The sequence below is a fragment of the Ciconia boyciana genome, chromosome 7 (genome assembly GCF_034638445.1).
Source record: "Ciconia boyciana chromosome 7, ASM3463844v1, whole genome shotgun sequence".
Classification (NCBI taxonomy): domain Eukaryota; kingdom Metazoa; phylum Chordata; class Aves; order Ciconiiformes; family Ciconiidae; genus Ciconia; species Ciconia boyciana.
In genome coordinates this window covers 2593360-2615041 of record NC_132940.1, presented here as the reverse complement: position 1 = coordinate 2615041, position 21682 = coordinate 2593360, and the positions used below count along the sequence as shown (strand labels likewise).

Here is a 21682-nt window from a genome sequence, read left to right as displayed (position 1 = left end):
TCCTAGCACAGAGTAATACGAAATAAAGTTTTTGAAGAGAGATCAAATACTGATTCCCTACTTGGAAGCCAATGAGCTACTTTGATTTTTTTTCTTTTTTCTTTTTTTTTTTTTTAAATCATACTGGAAGTAGATACTTGCAAGTAGTTTGGCAAAAGAAATATTCCTGTGCCTTGAGAAGGCATCTTCTGTTCTGAAGCTGGCAGAGTATTATCTATCTTTTTACAAGAACAATGCAGAGGAGAAGATACAGCCTCTAATTTTACTGGTCTAGCACATGGATCACAACCACATCAGAGTGCATTAAGCACCCTCTGTGCATAAGGGAATAAATAGCATCACTTTACCAATGGATTCTCCAGTTTAAAGAGATCTGTTATATTTATTGATAGCTCACTCTGGGTTTGAAAGAGTGAATGCCATTTAAGTGGGTTTGGTAATCTGCAGAGTAAGTCAGTAGGGGCTTTTTTAATGTAGGTTTTTTCATGTTTCTTAATAGTCTGAATGCCTGTAGAATGTTTCTTCTGGTAACGATGTTTATGTGAGCAATATTTCAGTATCATGTATCTAACACCACTCATGGACACGACGCTATAGAACCAGAGAAGTGATAGCTATAAGATCTCTTTGTAAAGTATATAATGAGCACTGGCAATGCCACCAGCCTGCCTTAAGCATGACAAATCTTCCCCATTTCTGGGTGCCAGAGTAATTAATAATGACCAGCATGTTCATTTTACAACGCAGATGTCCCATAGCTCTACAGCAGGACAAATGTTCTCAGACTTTCCGGGTGCTCTGGAAAAGGCAACTCTTAGCGGATGCCATCTCGATTATGAGACTCCTGGAGAGCGTGGCATGCATTTACATAGGTTGCTTGTTGCTTAATTTGCTGTGCTAGAGGATCTAGGTCTTCTGACATAATGAGGTAACAAATGTATAATTAAAGTAATGTAGTTAAAGTTTGCTAAGATCAAAATAGTTGAGGCCTAGTGAACAGAAAGCAATTTTTAAGTACTCAAGAGCTTAATTTGTAGCTAACAAGCAGTTAAAATATCATTTTACTAGGTTTGTGTCTAACAACTCAAGTCTGCAGTAAAACAAAACCACATTTACTCAAGTCTACATCCAACTTCTACTTTTCTAAGAATGATGCTATTAACACAGCACTGCTATAATAAGGAAGGCTGCAACAAATCAGTTCTTGGTTAAGACAGTGGAATAGTTATTTTATTATAATTGCAAAAGGCAAACACCTGAGGTGCAAGGCCATATCACAGTCCACCAAAACATTTCAGATGGTTCTTGGTCTGTGTTAGTCTCCTCTTGACTTTGCAGCTTCATGCCATTACAAGCTGTGAAAGAAAAGCTTACCAAGGAGATCAGCCCTGCTCTGCTTTAGCCTTAGCAATTTGCTGAGTCCTGTACTAAGGCTGCAAACATACAAATATCCAAAAAGGTTCTCATTCTCAGCTGGCAAGTTGGATTCCCGAACTTCCTTCTTTTCTCGCCAAAACCCAAACTCTTATATTATTCCACTCAAGCAAATCTAACTGGACTCTTAAGTGACTTAAAATCACTCTGATGACTTTTCCTATATCCATAGAAATGGATAGCCATAAGACAACCTTCGGTCGCCCAGCTGCAGTCAAACTGGCAGCTGTGACAGTTACGCTGAAGAGCTGTCGTATATACTCGTGCCTTTTTCTTACCCCTGCGGAGGGGGTCGTTGATTTGGTCTTGGTTGTGATCAGCAAATTAGCTGCATGCTGAAGAGCTGGTCTTGCTTTGGGTTGGGTTGAGCTGTGAGGGAGCTTGTATGGTGGTTGTCCATACTGTACTGATACTAAACAGTCAACCTACATACAATGCTGAGAGTCAACGACTGTTTCTGAGCCCAGCTGGCAAGAACGTGCCATCTCTTATCTCTGGAAAATCATGACTTTAATAAGTAAAACTACTTTTGCCCTACGCTTGACATGCAGCAGTGCATGTGAATATGTTCGGTCTGAATAGAGCAGTGGGGTTGTTGGCTCTGTGGCTTTGTTCCAAATAAGTGATGTTGGCTTTGGTTTTGTTGTACTTGAAGGTGCCTCATCACCAGACATGGAGTCCAGCTATGGGGGAGGCTTGCTAGATATGGTGAAAGGAGGAGCAGGGAGACTCTTCAGCAATTTGAAGGATAACCTGAAGGATACCCTGAAAGATACATCTTCAAAGGTCATGCAATCTGTTGCCAGGTACAGTACAGCTGAAGATGCCTAACGCAGGTAAAATCACTAGCTGCAAAGTGCCGGTCTGAGCTGCCATCTTAACTAGCACAGCACAACTTCCAGCTAACCTAATGAAGGAAGGAGGTGAAAATCACAAGTGACTTCTTTGATTCTGTCTTATAATTGGTATTTGGCCTCAAGGAAGCAGGAAAACCAAAGTAAAAACCTAAGCTTCATAGTAAGTGAGCATCAACATCCTGAAGTCTGGAAAAGCCCCCCCCCAGTGAAAGTGGAGCACATGGTCTCTGATTCCTTCATTGACCTCTGTGGGGTCCTTCTACTCAGTCACCACTTGAATATTTTGTCACTGAAAATTGGCTCATGTTGTATGCCTTCCCTTTGCTGTGCAAGGAGACTCTTCTTGCCGATATAACTGTTCCCTTTGCTATAGCCACCTTTTGAGTAAAAGAAAGAGCTGAGGTGACTTTGCTTTGGTTACCTCTGCTGGTGTTGTCCCCTGTGCTTGGCACTCTACTTGCCTCTGAGCAATATGGGGCTATGATAAATTAAAGAAACTTAATGCAGGCAAGACCTCAGAGGCTTTGAGGAATCTGCAAAGTGGCAAACTACCAGAGATTTCTCCTGAAAACTGGCACTGAAAATTAATGACAAAAGGGAAAAGGGACCTTTTTTCCAAGCTTCTGCATCCAGTTAATTGCGTATGTAGAAGGGAAGGCTGGGTCGCTGTCTGCAGGAAGCTGTTTGTACCCTCTTCTTAAGGCATAATGATAAAGTACAAAGAATCAGTTTTAAGATCATTATTTCCTTGTGTCAAAAGGGAGAACACTCTTCTCCTGGTTCCTGTAATGGGCTGTCTTCTGTAAACATGTGCATAATGTCTGTCTCCTACTTTGTCTTCTTTTAGTTACACCAAGGGGGAGCTAGATATTTCATACATTACCTCAAGAATCATAGGTAAGTACTGCTTATCAGACAAATAAAACTTGTCATACCCCAGGGTTCAGAAGTCCATAAATACGTTATGGTGCATGCTCAGCCTGGCTTCTTCTTATGTTTCTAGTGATGTCTTTTCCGGCTGAAGGCGTTGAACTGGGATTCAGGAACCACATTGAAGATGTACGGACATTTTTGGATTCCAGACATCCTGACCACTACACGGTCTTCAACTTGTCACCCAAGTATTATCGCAGTGCCAAGTTTCACAACCGGGTGAGTGTCTTCCGAGAGGTTAACAAGAGCAGGGAGGGAAAACTTCTTGGGAAAAGGGGCACCAGGTCTGTTTCTGTCTACCCTGAGCATGGCAGAATGCAAGAAAATGAAAAAGGAATTACATATGTTTCTAAGTTGCTGTGGTCGTTTCTCAGGTTTAGCTGATGCCCGGGACCACGGGGATTAAATAGCTGGAAAGTTCAGGGCATAACGCTTGTGTTAGGAGCCTGTGAGAGTAAGTGGCATTGCACTAAGTTGAGCCTGTGCTGCTCTTGGCTCCTAACATAGCTGTTAGAAGCTGCTGCAGAGAAATAAGGAGGAAAACGAAAGCGCTTTGAAAGAAATTACCAATAAAAGAAGGTAGATTATTTTCATGTTGAACAATCCTTCAGTTGTGCTTTGATCAAGCAGGAGCCCTTAAAAGGCAAAGCACAGGACTGGAAACTGGATCTAAGGGGCATTTTGGCTCTTCCACTAGCGTATGACTTTAAAAACCCACCTCCTTTCTCTGCCCCAGTTTCCTTCTCTAAAACCAGAACAGCATACGGGAGCATTGCAAGGCTCTGGTTCATTAATGGCTTTTAGAGGAAATCTCTATGAAATACTGCTGTTGAAATGCAAGATTAGATTTAATCTTTCAGAAAACTTCCTGTTCTTTCCCTCTCCCACAAGGGAGTGATTTTTTTTTTTTTTTTTTTACAATTTCTTAATTTTTGTTGCCTTCAACAAAAAAGGCAGCAGCAGTTGCCAGGCTTAACCCTCAGTCAGGGTAAGTGAATCTCATGCTGCATAAGCCTCATTTCATTGTAATTTGAAGTATAGCTGAATCTTTCTTCAGCAATTGCCCTGATCACCAGAAATCACTCACACTTGAAGCAAATTTCTCAGTGGCAATCAGTAACCAGCCATGACTTCAAATATGAGTAAATGAAGGGGAAAGACTAATTAAAAGATATCAAGGGCTCTGAATCTTCAGTCTCACTTGGTTCTGGTGCATCACTCTTGCTGTTGGTGGGAGGAGAAAGATGGATCTACTTTTGAAAGCCCAGCATTAAACGTCTGTTGGTATATTGCTTGACCTGGCCATAACTCCTCCATCCCGTGTGCTTTATCTCCTACCCTACTCAACAGCTTAACAGATGACTTTGTATGTCACTCTCGAAGCATGATTAGGTGCTTTGTAAGCTATTGCCTTGACACACACAGCAAGAAAATGATGTGTCTTTTAATAAAATATTGTATTTTCAGGTTATGGGCTAGGAAATACTGACTCCAAGTACTTTTCAGGAAAATGAAATGTGCACAACACAATACATGAGATCAGATGAAACATGAAACAATTATAAATATGAGGTTGAACTTCATATATATTGGAGACAATACTAATGGGATATCAAGGAGGTGAAATCACATTAAGAGTATCTTCTGGATGAGGATGCCAGATGAGCTGAAGTTTTGAGACGCACACTTGTTCTTTGAAGTGAAAGGCTTTTTAATTCCTATCTTCTTTAAAACTTTTTTTTCCCTAGATCAGAGTAGGTCACTTTGTTGTGTAGTGGCACAGGAGGGAGATGACAGTAAATGTCCTGCTGTGTCATTTTCCTGCCCTGGACATGGCTGTGTGGGGCACGAAGCCCCAAGCGCCCAGTCTATTGAGGAGAAGAGGGGACTATGAACACTAAAACCTGCTGCTCAAATCTGGTTGTGCTCTGTTCTCCCTGCCTTGCCTCCCCGGCAGGAGAGGAGAGCTCACGGCTGCTCGAGGAAGTGTGAGCAGTTTGAAAACATGTAACTCAAATATAGCATTAAACAACAAAACCAAACTTCAAAGTCCCTGATGGGTCACATTCTTGTCTGTTGCTGCCCTACTGCTAAAGTAAAACAGGCGCTGGCTGCTTATTTCCAAAGCTCTAGAAGAATTCCTGTTACTTTTCTGGAAGGTTGTCTTTCATGAGTAGTGGTGAAGTTAAGTTTGAAATAAATTAAATGTTACATAGCGTGTATTTAATTTCCTAATTGCGAACCAACAGGCAGATGTGTAATTATAGGCAAAGTAAATATATAATTATGGACTGTTGGGAAATGTGTATTATTTACTTGATAAGAGATAATGGCTTTTCCAGATGCTTGGCAGTGTGTTGTCATGAGGTCTGTTCAGAAAATCATCAGTGAAAGGGCCACTGGTCATATTAGTTTTAACAGCCACTTGGAATCTGAATTGTGTTTTAGTGGTCTAACTGCAAGTGGATCTTGTGCCTCCAGAAGCCTGCTGCAAAAGTAGCTGGGGTTGGGAGGAGAAGACTTTTGCTTGACATAAAATAATAAAGTAATTGGCATGTAATATAAAATAATTGATAATATAAAATAATGTACGTCACTTATGGCATAATACTCTGGCTCTATTAAAGAATGGAATAAATGTTTATGATCACTCTGTAATTCAGATTTTACAATGGTCCCATAACTGCAGCAGTGCATACACTGTCACATCCGTGGAACAGCAAGCTAACGCTGGCTGTTCCTGCACTGGGGGTTACTGCGTAGTGAACCTTTTGGTGTTTTTTGCCCCCTCAGCCCTTCCGGAAAATGCACAGAAAAGGAATAGGCAGGGGAAAATCAAGTGCATACAACAGAAGGATGAAATAAACTACAGCTCTTGAGACAGGAGAAGATGGGGGATGAGGATAATGCTGTAGAGAGGATAAATAGGGAATGGGCATTCACTGCCTTCCAAAGCTTGAGCATGGATTGACTTCTTGGGTAGCTTCTACAATGCACACCTGCACTTGCTCACCAAGTGCACAGCTGAATTTCAGGATATTGTGGAGACTAGAAACTTTCATGGGTCTAAAAAGCGATTAGACAAATATCTAATTGGATATTAGATTAGACAAAAATCTCCCCAATGTTAAGCAGAGGTCCGCCAGCTCAGAAACCCTGGCAGCGGGACGGATGTGCTGGGTTAGGCAGTGCTGCCTGCTTGCTCTGTCCCTGTATCCTCTGGGTGTCATTGGAGCCGTTCTTTGAGACAAAACAGCTTGATAGTTCTCCGGTTCAAGCCGGGATTCCTGTTTCTGCTATAAGACGTTGTGCAGGTGTATGTAAGAGAGAACCTTAAATACAAGTTTTATGAAACCTGGAGCACTTCCTTCCTCTGAGAGATGAAACGGGCAGGTATGGAAATCATATGGCTATTTAAGAACATCTGGGCAAACCATCTCCTTCCTGGCCCCGGTTCTCATTAAGCAGGATCCCAATGTCAGCTGAGAGAGAGAACCAATTCTTTGTCTGAGGACTGGCCTCATGACGTTCTCCTTTAAATTTCTTCTAGCCAGAAATGCCTTTTAAAAAAGATATTTCAATTAAAACCAGATGAAACGGAGATGTCTGTAGAAGGCTATTTGATGTGCTGTTTGAGAGTGCAAGGACTGTTCTTGAGATAAGTGGTATGACTCAGAACTAGTACATCGCTGAATAGTAACTAGACATACTTTAGGATTTGTGGTTTTTCAGCTCTAAAAAGTAATTCATTTTTCTGGCTCATATCTTAACTATGATAACTAACTCACTCAGATATGATTTTTTTTTTTTTTTTAACAGAAGTTTCCCTTTCATCAGCCTAATATCTGTCAAATAGGGCTTGAAAATCCTATGACACAAAATGACAGACGCTCAGTGTGCTTTGAAAATCAGAGCCATAGATTTTAGGGACAAGTTGTACAAAGGCTTTAGACATAGCAGAAATCAATGCACTGCTGCGAGACTGGAGTGTTATGAAAGGCCACTCAAGGTAATCTACTTGGAATGTAAATTTTTTGAAATGTATTGTCAGTGACAATACATCAATATTATGTTATTTAATTGAGAATTCTTTTTTGTTTGTCTCCTCATAATTCATGAAAGTCACGGAGCAGAATTATGTATGAGAAGAGATGGAGTAGGTTTCAAGTACATAACTCTAGGCTGTAAAAGAAAAGTACGTTTCTTGGCAGAAAGCATTTGTAAAATCATGCATTGCTTACTGCTCTTATGAAGCTGCCTTTTGTTCACTGGGCGATTCCTGCAGGTATCTGAATGTAGCTGGCCAGTACGACAAGCGCCCAGTCTGCACAACCTCTACGCCGTCTGTAAGAACATGCACAACTGGCTACAGCAGAACCCCAAAAATGTGTGTGTCATCCACTGCATGGTAAGTACACCAGAAAGTAACCACATTTTTTAGACCTATGAATCATAAGTCATATTGCACTTTGCATGTCTAGAGTCTGTGTACAAGGGTGGTGACAATTTCTAAAAGAAAAAGAAATGTAATAACATGGACCCTCATAGAAAGGGACATCATCTTCCATGTGCAGCTACATAGCTAAGCTGGAAGACCTAACATTGAAAATGCAAAGCAAGAGAGGTCACAATTGTTCTAGCAGTGAACTGCCAGAGGTGATGAGTAGCAAAAAGGTTTGAACTTCAGCCGAGAAATGACCGTAAGGATTGTCAGCCTGTTATGGCTTTGCATTTTATTGTAAGTAGTCACAGGACAAAATGCAGCCTCTAGACTGAAGATTACTGATGGACACTGGGGAGAAAACACATAGCTGGGCATTCTGTCGGACTGTGAAACTGAGATTGTTAAAGTCTCACTTGTCAGTCACTGGCTGATGGCCACTACTTGTCAGGCCTGGCTGAAGAAGTCCAGTTGCCTTTCGCTCCTCTTTGTGCACCACAGCTGAAATGGTTGCTAAGTCCCCCGTAAGGGCTATTCAGTACGGGGCAACGTGTAGATAGCATGCATGACAGTGGTGTGATTCTGTATGACTAACTTGTAATTTACCCCATACAACCTTTAATATTGACAGTCATGCCCAAAAGGAGAGTTCTGGTTTGCTCCTGGAGCCTAAATTAAATCTGGGAGGCTGTCAGCCCTGATCAGCATAGACTGGAAGGAACGGGGGAAATGACTGATCCCAAGCTGCATAGACCTTACATATGAGTCTGGCGTTTCTGCCTTGCGTAGCACAGCCAGCGGCTACGGGATATAAATTCCATTCAAACAGAGATGAAGATGCACTTGATGCCTCCAGTCCTGGAAATCTAGCTCAAGAATCACATTCCTTTACTGTCCTTTGAGCAATGAATATCCGAATAATGCTGTAAAGGACAGGGGGTCCTTTTTAACACTTTCTAAGGAGTCTGCAGAAGTCCATTTAGTTTATATGGACCTGAGAGATCTTTTCAGAGCAACTGGCAGGGGCTAAACCTTAAAAAGCAAATAGCCTGTTAACCTCGAGCATGTGCTCAGGCTCAGCCTGACTGGGGCCTGGGTCAGCTCTGGTATGGCACATCCTACAGTATGGCTGGAGTGCCTAAAAGGTGCCTGAAATAAGTAATTGTGAGGAGCCTGTATAACTTTTCACTTCTGTTTCAGACTTTGAGGGTGACTGCCTGCCTGATGGGGCAGTAGGTTTCCCATTCCTTCCTTGTAAATGAGCCTTGACTTCTGGGATCTTTTGTCACTTATTGAGCAGGCTCTCGTACCCATCGCTGCACCATGAACGTGCATCCAAAACTAAGCAGGCATCAGACTTGGATTTTGGTAGAAGGTGGTGGAAGGGCTTTTTCTTGTTGCTTGGCTCACCAGAGCTGGGGTATGGTCTGTATGGCTCATCACCTCATACGTTCCTGGATATAGCAAGGACCCAGGGCACTGGCGATACTTTGATTCTCTCTTGCTCTTTCTGTATTTTTGGTCTTTTTGTATCAGTCTGACTCAGCAAACACACTTCCCTTCATTATCACCCTGAATAAAATGGGTTCAGGAGCAATCTGTAGGTTGAGGGCTCTGGACCTGTTGGGGTGAGGGAGCCTTGGGCTGGATTTTTTTTGTTTGTTTGTGAACTCTTCTAGGTTAAATTTCTATTAGACGACTGCCTGCAGCTGTGGGATGGGTGTACTGTGACCCCTGTGGTCAGTTCCAGGCCTGTGTTTGAAATAATTATAATATTACAGCTTGGGAGCAGCCATGAAACACCAACATTTGTAGACAAAATGTACTTCTGGGCTTTCAAAACAAGTCTAAACCATCCTCAGCTTCGGCTGCTTACTGGATATTATCTTGGCTTTGATCCAGGCCAGTGCCGCTCACTGAAGTCCTAGGTATTAAACAAATGACACAGCATGGGAAATTCCTCCTCATCATGCAGTCTTAATCCTAGTCTTTCTGGAGAAATTACTTTATGTGATTTAAGGAAGAGTGGAGAATGTTCTGCTGAAATTTAAAGGCTGTCTCTGATACTTACACATTTTTCTCCCCCCGCCCCTTTCCTTAACAGGATGGCCGTGCAGCCTCAGCCGTTCTGGTCAGCGCGATGTTCTGTTTCTGTCACCTCTTCTCTAATCCAGGCCCTGCTATGCAGTTACTGAACACAAAGAGACCTGGAATTGTACTGTGGCCATCTCACAGGAGGTAGAGTATACTGGCTAAATGCTACGCAAGCGAGCTATATTCCTCACACTAAGAACTGCCCGAGTACCTGTTGTGCGTGTTTTGGCAATGTGTTCCCAGCCCCTAGGCTGAGATGGGCATTCAAATTTCGCTTTGTTCCCCAGAAATAAGTGGTAAAGTGGTGATCAGGCACTGGAACAGGTTGTCCAGAGTGACTGTGGGATCTCTGTCCTTGGAGATCCTTGACTGGGTATCACCCCCAGCAGCATAATCCAATTCTGAGATACAGCTTTGAAGTTGGTCCTGCTCTAAGCAGCGAGCTGGACCAGATGATCTTTAGAGGTCTCTTCCAACCTGAATATTCTATTATTTTATAAAATAATGCGTGTGACCTGAAGGGTGTATATGCTGCATGCCCCAGTCTCTCCACCCAGACCAGCTTGAAGGTGCTGGCAGGAGGCGACAAACTGAAAACTCCAGAATCCCTGTTGCAGCCTGAGCAGCACTCATGCATTAGCCATGGTACTTAGCTTTGACAGGTCTTAACTGATGTTTATGGCCACCTCCATTTTACCCACATTGATATAACAGTAAAGAGGGAACAAAATCAAATATTACAATAGCTTTGCTCACTAGTTCAGGAAAGCTGACGAACCTGTAGTTAACAGGGCTTGGGTGAATCCCTCTCCCTATGTCAGCTTCCTCCTTACAGGAGTTTACGCTGTAAAATTGTCTTTTTTACAATTGCCATTAAGCAGAAGAAAAACTGCCTGTCAGAGCAAACTAAAGATACAGTGTTATTTATGTAATAATAATGATCCTTCAGTACATGACTAACAAAATATTTCATCTGCTATGTGCATGTAAAATAGAAGGCAAACTTCTATTGGTAAACCCGAGAAACCATTGCTCAGCACCTTCTCTCCTAAAAGGTCAGGAGAAATGATCTTCAGCTCAGAGCTAAAGGCCAACTTCCTTCCTCTTGAGCTCCGGTTCTTGTAATTAAACAGAAATAGAGGTGTAGATTTTGTGCCAGCTGCAAGGATGCTGGAGTACATGGAAACTTCAGTCCTGGAACTGTGAAAGAATTGCACTTTCACTGGATTTCAAGGTAGACTTCAAGTACAGAATTAAAATTGGTTACCTGGGATGGAGATTTCAGTAATGGCTTTCTCTGTCTGCAGATACATAGGATACATTTGTGATCTAATAGCAGACAAGCCCATCATTCCTCACTGCAAACCACTTACTATCAAGTCAGTTACCCTCAGTCCAGTCCCCTGTTTCAACAAGCAACGAAATGGGTGCCGGCCCTTCTGTGACATTCTCAGCGGAGAAACCAGAATCCTTACCACTTCCCAGGAGTATGAAAGAATGAAGTGAGTTGCTGTGATCTCCTACCATCCTTAGGAGCTTAATGCAATGAGGCTTTCATTTTGCTGTAATGTGTCTAATATCTGTGCTGCAGTCATTGCCAGACTGCCTGATAAATGAAGGAGTGCATATATTAATTGAAAGTTAGTGCCTAGTGTTGAAATAAACTGCCAGAGTGAGTCTGAAGTTGTCATGTGGTGGGATACCTTCATAGAGATAGTTCAGTGCTGTGTTGGTTTCCCCTGTGAAGTGTTTCTGTTTCAACTAAGCCTAACATTAAGCAGAGTGCTGAATGCACCTTCTGTTTGCTTGGCCTGAACGAGATGATAGCTTTTATGTCGATATTGTTGATGGGTGGTAATGGCATTGTGGAAGGGAGCTTAACTGTGGATTTCCTTCTCTTCCCCTCAAAGAGAATACCGTGTGCAAGAAGGGAAAGTCCTAATTCCACTGGGAGCCACTGTCCATGGAGATGTTGTTGTTTCTGTCTACCATATGAGATCAACCATTGGGGGACGCCTTCAAGCAAAAGTAGGAGTTTGTTCAACTGCTCTTGCATGATAAAGGCAATGTAGCTAACTAAGAGGTGGCTAAATATGGGGTCTAAGAATGGACATGGCACTTGTGATGGAAGTTCCTTACTTGACAGTAGACATAACACAAATTTGAGCAGTGCCAAGTGAAAACAAAGAACTGCATATGGAGAAGTCCATGATGCCTCTGGTATCTCTTTATGGAGATGGTGTCTACTGATAGGGTGTAGGATCCTTCCAGCTGATGTAGAAGACAGAAACCGTTCATCAGTAACCAGCTCAGGGCAAACCACTACCAAAGCTTCTACCTGTGCACTCTAAGCAGATGGAAGAAGATTTTCTTCTGCTCAAATTAGAATAACTTACTGAGCCATCGCTCCTGCGTGGTGTCTGTTTTGCTTGCTCTAGAGCAGCCTTCACCTTTTTTGGTCATTAGGGCAAAAAGGCAATTTCTGTGGATTGATCAGTCATGGGGATAGGAAAGACCATTTAAGCCGCAGGCTGGTCAGACAGCCACCCTCTTCATAGCTAAAAGCCTCTTAATACTAGCAGATCAAAGAAATGGGAGACAGTGGTAACTGGGGAGAGAGAATAGAGGGGTGCTGGAGTGAGCACAGCCTGATGTCTCCTTCCTATAACATAGGAGCAGTGCTGAAAGTGAAAATATGTATTGGTCTGTGCTGCTCTAGGCTTTGAGACAGACTTTAAAATGCTGTTCTTTGGCTCTGGTAATTGCAGAAGAGGAATTTGGAAATGCAGTCTGTTCAGACTAGAAAACCTGGATCTGCAAAAATTGAATCAGTAGCTGTCATACGCTAAGTTGCTCCATTAACTTTTGCAGTGATGAGGGTTGATTGGCTTACTCGGTGAACTAACCTGTTTAAATTGTAGTGACTTAAAGCACAAAAAGTGAGGGAAGAACCAAGCTTTGTCCCACCTGCTTTGAGTACCACCTCATTTGCTCCCTGCAGACGGGTGCTGCGTGGCTGGTCAGGCAGAACAGCTCCCGGACTCCCACAGCTAGCTGGGTGTGGTGGCTGCATTCTCAAACGGTCAATTTATCTGCTGATACTTTAATCTGAGATCTTGATAATTTTCCTGATGGTATGTTCGAAACCTTAGTATTCAAGCTGCAGAGTGACCAATGAATGTTTTTCTTTTCTTAATTTGTTATTGATGCTGTTTGCTGTATAGATGACACTCTACTGAAGCCTCTATGTTTTCCTGGGGTACAAACCTGTTGCTCCAATGTATTCAGTGGAAACAGATAGCGGTTTCATTTAAGAGATAAAATGTCAAGTAGATCCCAGAAATGAAGACAAGCAGGGGATGAAGACATATTCCTGAACGGTGTGAAGGCATTCTGCTGCGTGGAGGCAGCAGCAGAATTTAAGGCAGATGGAAAAATTTGGGTTTGAGAAGGAAAAGCTCTGCTTTCTGTAGAACAAGCAGAATGAATTAGCTTATATAGCAGTTATAATTAGTCTATATAGTAACTGGTAGTAAGGTAGACTTAACTAACTGTCTGCATGTGCTATAAACAAATATTTTCATTTAATTTATGAATTTAATTTAATGAATTGAAGCACTTGTTCAGTCTGGTGCTCTGTGTTTTTTCAGATGACCAACACACAAATATTCCAAATTCAATTTCATACTGGATTCATAGCCCTGGGAACAACCACACTAAAATTCACCAAGTGAGTATTTTAAGCTGAACATTAATCAAACCCGAAGCATAAAAGCCTTATGAAGGCTGAAGGAGAATATTCACAGATGAAATGTGAAAAGTCTGTGCGCATGCATATATTGAAAGACTTTATATAGCTTTGCAGAAATATCCTTTCCTTTTTAACTGAACAACTCTTATCCCCATTTAGGCCTGAACTGGATGCCTGTGACTCTCCAGACAAGTATCCTCAGCTCTTTCATGTTATACTGGAGATAGAAATACAATCTACCGATAGACAAACCGAATTAACTCCCCCATGGGAGAACTTCACGACAAAAGACATCAATCCAACCATTCTCTTCTCCTCTCATCAGGAGCATCAGGACACTCTTGCTTTGGCAGGTAAGAGCTGTACAGGTTTCCTGACTTAATTTACATGCTTACCTGCATGCTGAACTTTCTTTTGCTTGATTTTCTTTATTTATTTGGTGCTCTGTGCTGCAGGTAGAGGTCCCACTGATTCACCCCAGGATAACATAAGAAATGTTGGACAGAGTGCATTCTTCTCATCTCTCAGCTGGCAAGGTATGCAGACTTGGTCTTCAAAGTAAAATCTGCTTCGAACAAGATAAATAACTTCCCCCGCCCCCCTTCCTGGAGCACAGAGTCAGGCTGAAGGATCTGATTGTAACATGTCTTTCCCATTAGCTCACAGTGTATTGCTGGTCAGACCCTTACGTTGCAATTGAGTGGGAATTGATTTCCTACAATGTCCTCTTCAAACATTGCCTGCTTGTGCTGTATATGACAATTATTGACATCGTTCTAGTGTACAGCTTCGCCCTAGGCCTCCTTGATGCTAAAACCAAATTTAAGCTGTTTTTTCCTAATGCTGCCCTTTACATATAGTGCTATGAGAACGTAGCACTGAGAGTGTTTGTCTGAGAGGCCGTTTAATAGTGCTGAACACCTTCAAAATCTCATGCTGCTGCCGAATGCGGCGTTCCTTCTCTGGCATCAGCACCTTGCTGTGTAGGAGCCCAGCGTAAGAGATCCTTGTGGGCACAGCTAGGAGGGTGGTTTACGTCCCTGCTCCTTTTCAATGAGCCTTGTTTTGCCTTGGTTTTGAGGCATGGCTGGGGATCATCCTGGATTCTTGGTCCTGACCCAGAAACTTGTTCAGTTTGCATCTGTAGGCCTTACACGTGCTGGCTCTTCAGGCTTCAGGAGAGTCAATTAACATCTGTCTGTGTTTCCTGATCAATAAAGCTGGCTCCTTACAATGCAGACCAGCGAAGACTTTAAGTTAATCTTTGCGAAGGACTCTTATTTTAAAGTCCAGCAAAATGCTGCTGTGGTTTTCTCAGTAGCCTTTTGTTCTGCACGTAAGCTGATTTTTATGGGACCTTTGTGATCACAAAACTAACAGCTACCTAATTTTATTTTTAATCATCATTTAGATCAGAAATCTGACAAAAGTAGCTCTCACCCCACCTCAGAGGATCGAGCAGCGTTGGTGCATGAGGAAAGCGAACAGTCAGATGACGAACTCTTGTCCCTTTCCAGTCAGCACAGTAATGCCAGCGGTGACAAGCCTCACGGGACACCAAAACATAGCAAAAAGCAGCAAGAGCCTCCAGCACCACCTCCGCTTGAAGACGTGGACCTGCTGGGCCTGGATGGTAGCCCTATGAGCAAGAGTTTTCCCTCGCAGCCCACTGCTGCCCCCTCTAACTCAGACTTGCTGAATGATTTGTTTGGGGTTGGCGGGCCAAGTTCCCAGAGTCAAAGTGGACAGCCTGCTGCTGAGGAGGTCTTCCATGTGGGGGGACCTGGATCTCTGCAGTCAACTCCTCGGCGTTCTGCAGCTTCGGCATCCCCATCCCCGTCCCCAAGGGTAGGAGAAGGTAATAGTGGCTATGTCTAGTATGTGACTTGGTGGGGCACATGCTTTGAGAATCCCCCCTGGGCGATCTGCTCTGGGCTGTTGGATTCCTCTTGAGTACACTCATTTCATGAAAATTAAGAGCTGCGAGGGATCCCAAGAGGCCAGCCAGCTCTTCCACTCTGAGACAGGAGTTGGTGCATCTTCACAGTCAAGAACACAAACCAGATTATCTATCTATCTAGTTTGTTCCCTAAAGTCTCTACTGGAGCTCACCCAAGTGTTTGGCTGGCTCCTTACACTGACAGCCACTGGAGATCATCAGTTTTACTCTTATTATGTGTCCAATAACGCATATGAGGAGAATAAGTATTAATTTAAAAAAAAAAAAAAAAAGCCTCTTAAGTTTTTGGGTAGACCCATAGCAGTTGGAATTGAACTTCTTTTTTAACTTTAGGGGGTTTGGAGCTATGATGCTGGTCCTGGACTATGAAATATGGCTACACAGTTCTGCTGTTCCTGGCCTTTCCACAGACGAAGATAGGCAATATGAGAAGATCTTTTGTTTCTTCAAAGACAGACTGAGATCAGGCTGGCAGAAGGAGTGGTTGAAGAGATATCAGAAAGAGGGACCTTTTGGAGGGTTAAGTGAATGGAGGAGAGCAAGTGAAAATCATTTGTAAGTGAACAGGCGAAGAGCCCAATCCAAGTTGCTCAGATTCACTGAGGGCCTCTGGAATAGATGGTCAGTTTTGCCAAAGGTAAAATGCGAACAAGTGGCCCGATCTGACAGCAGGTCTCTGTGCACCGCACTGAGCTGCACAGCCTCCCCGTGTTTGGTTTGGCCTAATCCTTTATGTTACGGTTTAAGAGCTGACGTTGTCAACGTGTACCTGATTCAAAGAGCACAGTATGCTTACTTAACTTTTTCTCAGCAACTAATAACTTAAAGCATTTGCAACACCTGCCAACTTTCTTGTACAGAAATGGTATTTTTTCATTTTGTTAAGGAGGCGCCGGTTTGGGTGATGCTGGGGCTGACACCAGTAGCACCTACCACAGGATGGCCATGCAGCCAATTTCTGAAGACTCTTCTTGAGTCCTCCTTTCTCAGCTAGAATTAAAAAAAACCTGCGGGCTTGGGGAGGTTTGTGTGCTAGTACTCTCAAACACCAGATTTGCCTATGGTGTTTTTTGAAGCGAAAGGGACAGGAGCAGTTATAATCTCCTTGTACTGAGACTTGCGAAGGGAGGGAAGAGGAGACTGAGGACTGGAAGCAGGAGAGGGGAGAAGAATACAAGTTTCAGTGGAAGAAATTAGGCCACTTGTATATGGAGAAGGTTCATCTTGCTGTGGCTGTTGTATGCTCAGTCTGAGAGCTTCTGCCTGGGGGTGGGAAGGTTGTACAGACATGCACCTCACAAGGCAGAGGTGCAGCAACAGTATCAGGAGAAGATTTCTGGATATTGTTGTCAAGCAGCATAACAACAGGAGCTGTATGATGATGCTTTGCAGAGGCCAGATTGGTGCTTGAAAGGGAGAGGAAAGGTATCACACAGCTGAATTGTCCCAGGCCAGGAAAGCAAGAATAAGCGCTTGGGAGATAAGTGAAAACTAGTAATTTATTAAGTATCCTAAGCAATGAGTAACATAAATAATGAGTAGCATCATGAACACAATGCATAGTGTCTCAGGATTGTATCTTTCTTACAGTAGTATATATTGCATCTCAGTTCAAGGTGCTCTTTACCTTAAAAGTGTTGGCAAGTAAGAATTTACATGACCTCATAGGGGTTTCTTTTGTTGGTTGGGTTTGTTGGTTTCTTATATGAAAGACAGTAAGCTAAACAAATTGATCAAAAATGGAGTTTGAGAATGAACTGTATTTTTGTAACAAATGATGCTATGTAGGAAAGATACCAGTTATTTCCTAAAGCTATTTCTAAAAGATGGTCCTTTTACCCTCGACATGTATAACCTTTGACAGCCTAAAGTCATCCTGGACTGCATTCAGCTCTTGAGAGGAAGAGGAACAGTGCCAGGATACTAACTCCAAGCTCCAGGCTGTCCCTCACCATCCATTTACGTATTGGCAGTATGTGCAAGTTGAAACTTCATCTGAAGTGTCTAAGTATCTAAATACTCACTTCAGCTGCTCCTAAATTCAGCCCCTCTGATTGGAAAAGACAGATGGGATCAACAAATGTGTTGCTCTGACCAAGTCATGTGTCTCTCTATGTCCCTTAGCATTTGGCTAGGGTGCTGATATTTTCCAGTTGCTCTCTCACAGTCGCATACTGTCTTCTATTTGGTGTCTGCAGGTATTAGGTTTTCTTCTCCACGCACCAGTGTCTATTCCCGGAAGCAATGTTCATTGTACAAGTTAATGACTTGGTTTTCTCAAATATGTTTTTACAGCAACTGCCTTTGATCCATTTGGAAGTAGCCCTAAGCAAACTGGTCCAGACCTCCTGGGTTCCTTTCTTGGTTCATCAACTGTCCCTGGTGATCCTTTCCTTCAAGCAACAAGAAGTCCTTCACCAACTGTGCACAGCGATCCCTTTCACATGGGTAAGAAAGTGAGGCTCTTCTAGTGTATTTAAGTAAACATGAAATGCTGCTTTTAAATAGTGATGGAGCTATTAAGTACAAACTGATGCTTACCATAAAATTACTCTAAACCACAGAAACCCCATGAAACAGGAAAGAGCTTTTTGTTTCTAGACTTAAAGCATATTCATAATTTGAAGTGCGGTAGGATGAGACTTGTTTTGCTCAAATCTTATACTTAATTAATAAGCTATTTGTATACATGAAAAAAGACACCATGAAGAATGTCTGCCTGCATATTCCTGTGGTTATGAGGTCTCGTTTGAACCAAACTACCATTAATTGAACTAAATAGAGCATGGCATATTAAGGCTGCTAGAGAAAACACATGTCCTTCGGTGATTTTAGTTACAGGCATCTGCTTTCCTTAGATCTGATATTCACAAATTGAATATTCACAGTTGAATTTGACTCTTATTTGAAGAGAAGGAATTTTTTTATTTAGTGGACTTTTTTCTTCTCTTACTTTGTTTGAAATGTCCCTTAGTTGTCCCCTTCTCCCCCTGTACCAAAATGTAATGTTGTAACCTTCTCTGAAACACATTCAGATACAAATTCATTTGTCTCTGATCATCTAACACATGTCCCTTGGGTGCAACAGTCTCGCTGGAAAGCCAAAATGACAAAGGAGGGAACTAGTGTGCTGCTGGCACTGCTCGCATCCTTGCTTTGCCGAACACGGGTATTGGATATTAACCCTGTGAATAAGACGGTTGGGTCACACTTGGAGCTGGCTGCACTAATGAGAGGAATTTAAATGGTATCCCAGCATGATGAGGCATTAAGTTACAGTGCTAGTGTCTACGGATAATGATCTGCTGGCACGTTGAACTGCATAGATGTACAGGCTTTATTTGGTACACGGTTAAAGGAAGAACTGTGTATGTTCTTTCTGGTTTACATCTGTGTGCGCTGTTTCGCTCTATTTGTTTTCTCCATCCTTGCCCTTTGCAGGTAGAATATTTCCTTGGGCTGAAATGTATTCAGAAACACTAAACCCCATGTGTTATTCTGGTGGTAAGGCTTTTATAAATAAGTATATAAAGCGTCTGACCAAAGCCACCATAAAACGAACACTGTAAATCTGCATCCTTCCCCACTTACCTCTGTATAGTATGAGATCAGAAATAAATGTTAAATTTGTAATGCCCATTGTGGGGGAGAAGTTCATTTCTAATTAGCAAATGGTAGGTGGACACGTTACTGTCTCTCCTGCTGCTTGCCCCCTACTCTTCCTAGATGCTGGATTATGTTGGGTTTGCTCTACTAGTTTGAGATATTTATATGTAATCATTCTTCTTAGCTTCTAGCACACCGACGGTTTCCATACAACCAGATGTTTCCAGTGGTTGGGACTGGCCCAACAAACCAGGTATGTATCATAAAAATTCAGGACACTTAACAAAAAACCCTCAAGGAGCCCTGAGAGAGGAGAGGCAGATGAAAGATGCTACCCGTGACTGCAGAGAACAGGTTCCCTCTTTCTGCTGCTTAGCACTTTGACTCACATGACAAAACTTGAATCGGGATTTTAGTTAGTCTCATCTCAATGGCAGCAGGCATGCTGCCTGTTGTCCTTGTCTCCCAGTCATCCAAGTGAGGATCTGGCTAGAGACTACCAAACTCTTTCTGTTCAGAAGTCTGGGTTTCCTTCCTCAAGAAACCAGGGCCTGAAACAGGACAGGTGCTCCGTGAGGATGTGCATAGTTGTGTTTCATTCCAGTGTAAAGCCCAGAGAAGGACCTGGGAACTGCTATGCGTTCCTGGGATGCCACTAAATAATAGCATGATTCTTTCTAATCTTGGGAGAGTATGTATGTCCTACCAAAAGTTGCTTCCTGAAGGCTTCTAGTTCTTAAAATATATCCATTTGTCATAATTACTCTGTCAGTGCAGACAGTCTAAGGAACATTCTTGTTGCTGAGCCTAATTGTGAGTGGGTGTGCAACTAGTCTGGGCCAACGCTGAGTTGAGACTGCTTAGGAACCTGACAATAGTACACTTAATTTTAACAGCAGTCTTCTAACATGTGACTGAGCACTGGGTAAGAGCTGCACTCATGTAAAACAGGGATACAAACTAAGTTACTTTTTCTTTTTTTTTTTCTTTTCTTTTTTCTTTTTTACCCTTTAAGGTGGCCTAGGTGTGGGAAGTAAGTCAGCTGCCACCAGTCCTACAGGATCCCTACACAGCACTCCCATTCATCAGCCTAAACCCCAAACACTGGATCCATTTGCTGATCTGGGGACTCTTGGAGCAAGTTTAGCAGGTTTGCATCCCTTATTTAAAAAAAACCCCAAACAACAAAATAACCAAACCCAAACAATTACCAGCTTGCTCTGTTTTAGAGAAATCGGATGAACAGCCTGGTATGTGACAGAGAGCTCTATAGGTCCTCTCAGCCTGCCTGCATGCCAGTGCTGCTTTCAGATCTTTCCTCCTGCCTGATTCTCTGTAGGTTCTCACAAATCTGTGCTTTTACTGATCCTCCATCAAAAAATCCCTACTAGCAACTTGTTGGGACCTTGGTAGGTATATGGATTGCAAAACGTAACCTCTATCTTGTAAGTCTGAACAATCTCTGGCTAAGGATGCTCTGTGTTTAACTCCGACTGGAGAACTGTTGCTACAGACCTTGGAGCAGTGCCTGGGAGGAGACTTGGGCTCTTCCCAGCTACTGGGGTCCTTGAGGAATTGTTTCCTTCTAGACTCGACTCATTTTTGTCCTTTGTGAGGAAACCTGTGGAACCTCACTAATCTGCCTCTAATAGGCAGTACTGTCTAAAGGTGGAGTCTGAACCCATTGTTGTTTGCACCTGGCTACAAAGGACTGCTTGCTTGACTGCTTAGACAAGCATTTTCTCCTTGTTTTATCTCAGAAAACGATCAGTAAACCCTCGATCCCAGTGTTAAAAAGGCAGTTCTGACAAATTATTTAAGTTTTCCTTAAAACCCAGCATGTCTGGCTTCTCTGACTCTGGTAAATAGATTTTTCTTCCCTTTGTCACTGCCCTCAGCTCTTTGCAAACCATTGTGGTTTTATCTGATGTTTGTTTTCTCCTTTGCGTCAGTACCAGCATGGTTCTGGAATTAAGTTTCCCAGTTCCCTCTGCTGGATCACTAGCTGCTCTGCAGGAGCAAAATAAAAAGGATGCCAAAACCCATGTCAGAGCCATCGAGGTGCTTTTAAAACATGTATTCTGTAGCAAAGTTGTGGAGTTTAAAAACAAATGACTTGGCATCCACAGGCTATTTAACCACATTTTTGTTGTTCGTTACTAAGTCAAAAGCACTTGATCCAGTTTCCATGACATGTTTCAGAGCTCAAAGTTGAGTGCGGATGTTAAATCTCAAATAATAAAATATTAACACTGCGTACCTCCCACCACAAACTAAGCCAGAGGAGCATCCCCTAAAGTAATAAGGTGCTGAAACACACAGCTCTGTGGGAAAGTATTACTTCTCACAGCAGAAGGAGATACTATTTCAACATAGGTCAGCTTGATGTTGCCACCATGACACACAGCAGCTGTAGTTCCCCGTTAGCTGCATGTAGCTTTCCCTGCATTTCCCCAACAAGCTGCTACTCCAATTCCTGTGCAATCTTCAAAGGCAGGTGCTGTCTTTTAAGCAGCTTACAGAGCAGTGACAGGAAAGTTGAAGGGCTTTGCTTGATGTTGCAAAAATAAGTTTGTGGCAGAGCTGAAAACAGAAGCCAGCTGCCT

The 21682-nt window shown here is 42.7% G+C and overlaps 1 protein-coding gene across 2 annotated transcripts in view; it reads left to right on the top strand.

The window, feature by feature from the left end:
* DNAJC6 (DnaJ heat shock protein family (Hsp40) member C6) overlaps positions 1-21682 on the top strand; it is a 40412-nt gene that overhangs the window by 12562 nt on the left and 6168 nt on the right. Inside the window, exons 2-15 of one of the 2 annotated variants that reach the window (XM_072868244.1) lie at positions 2090-2240; positions 3139-3188; positions 3295-3443; positions 7510-7632; positions 9770-9903; positions 11067-11261; positions 11670-11787; positions 13410-13489; positions 13670-13863; positions 13966-14046; positions 14922-15368; positions 17766-17918; positions 19261-19329; positions 20092-20226. In XM_072868244.1, coding sequence (XP_072724345.1) covers positions 2090-2240; positions 3139-3188; positions 3295-3443; positions 7510-7632; positions 9770-9903; positions 11067-11261; positions 11670-11787; positions 13410-13489; positions 13670-13863; positions 13966-14046; positions 14922-15368; positions 17766-17918; positions 19261-19329; positions 20092-20226 — 2079 coding nt within the window. Of the gene's footprint in view, positions 1-2089; positions 2241-3138; positions 3189-3294; positions 3444-7088; positions 7234-7509; positions 7633-9769; positions 9904-11066; positions 11262-11669; positions 11788-13409; positions 13490-13669; positions 13864-13965; positions 14047-14921; positions 15369-17765; positions 17919-19260; positions 19330-20091; positions 20227-21682 lie in introns of those variants that run through there. The other variant, XM_072868245.1, reaches the window with a different exon arrangement.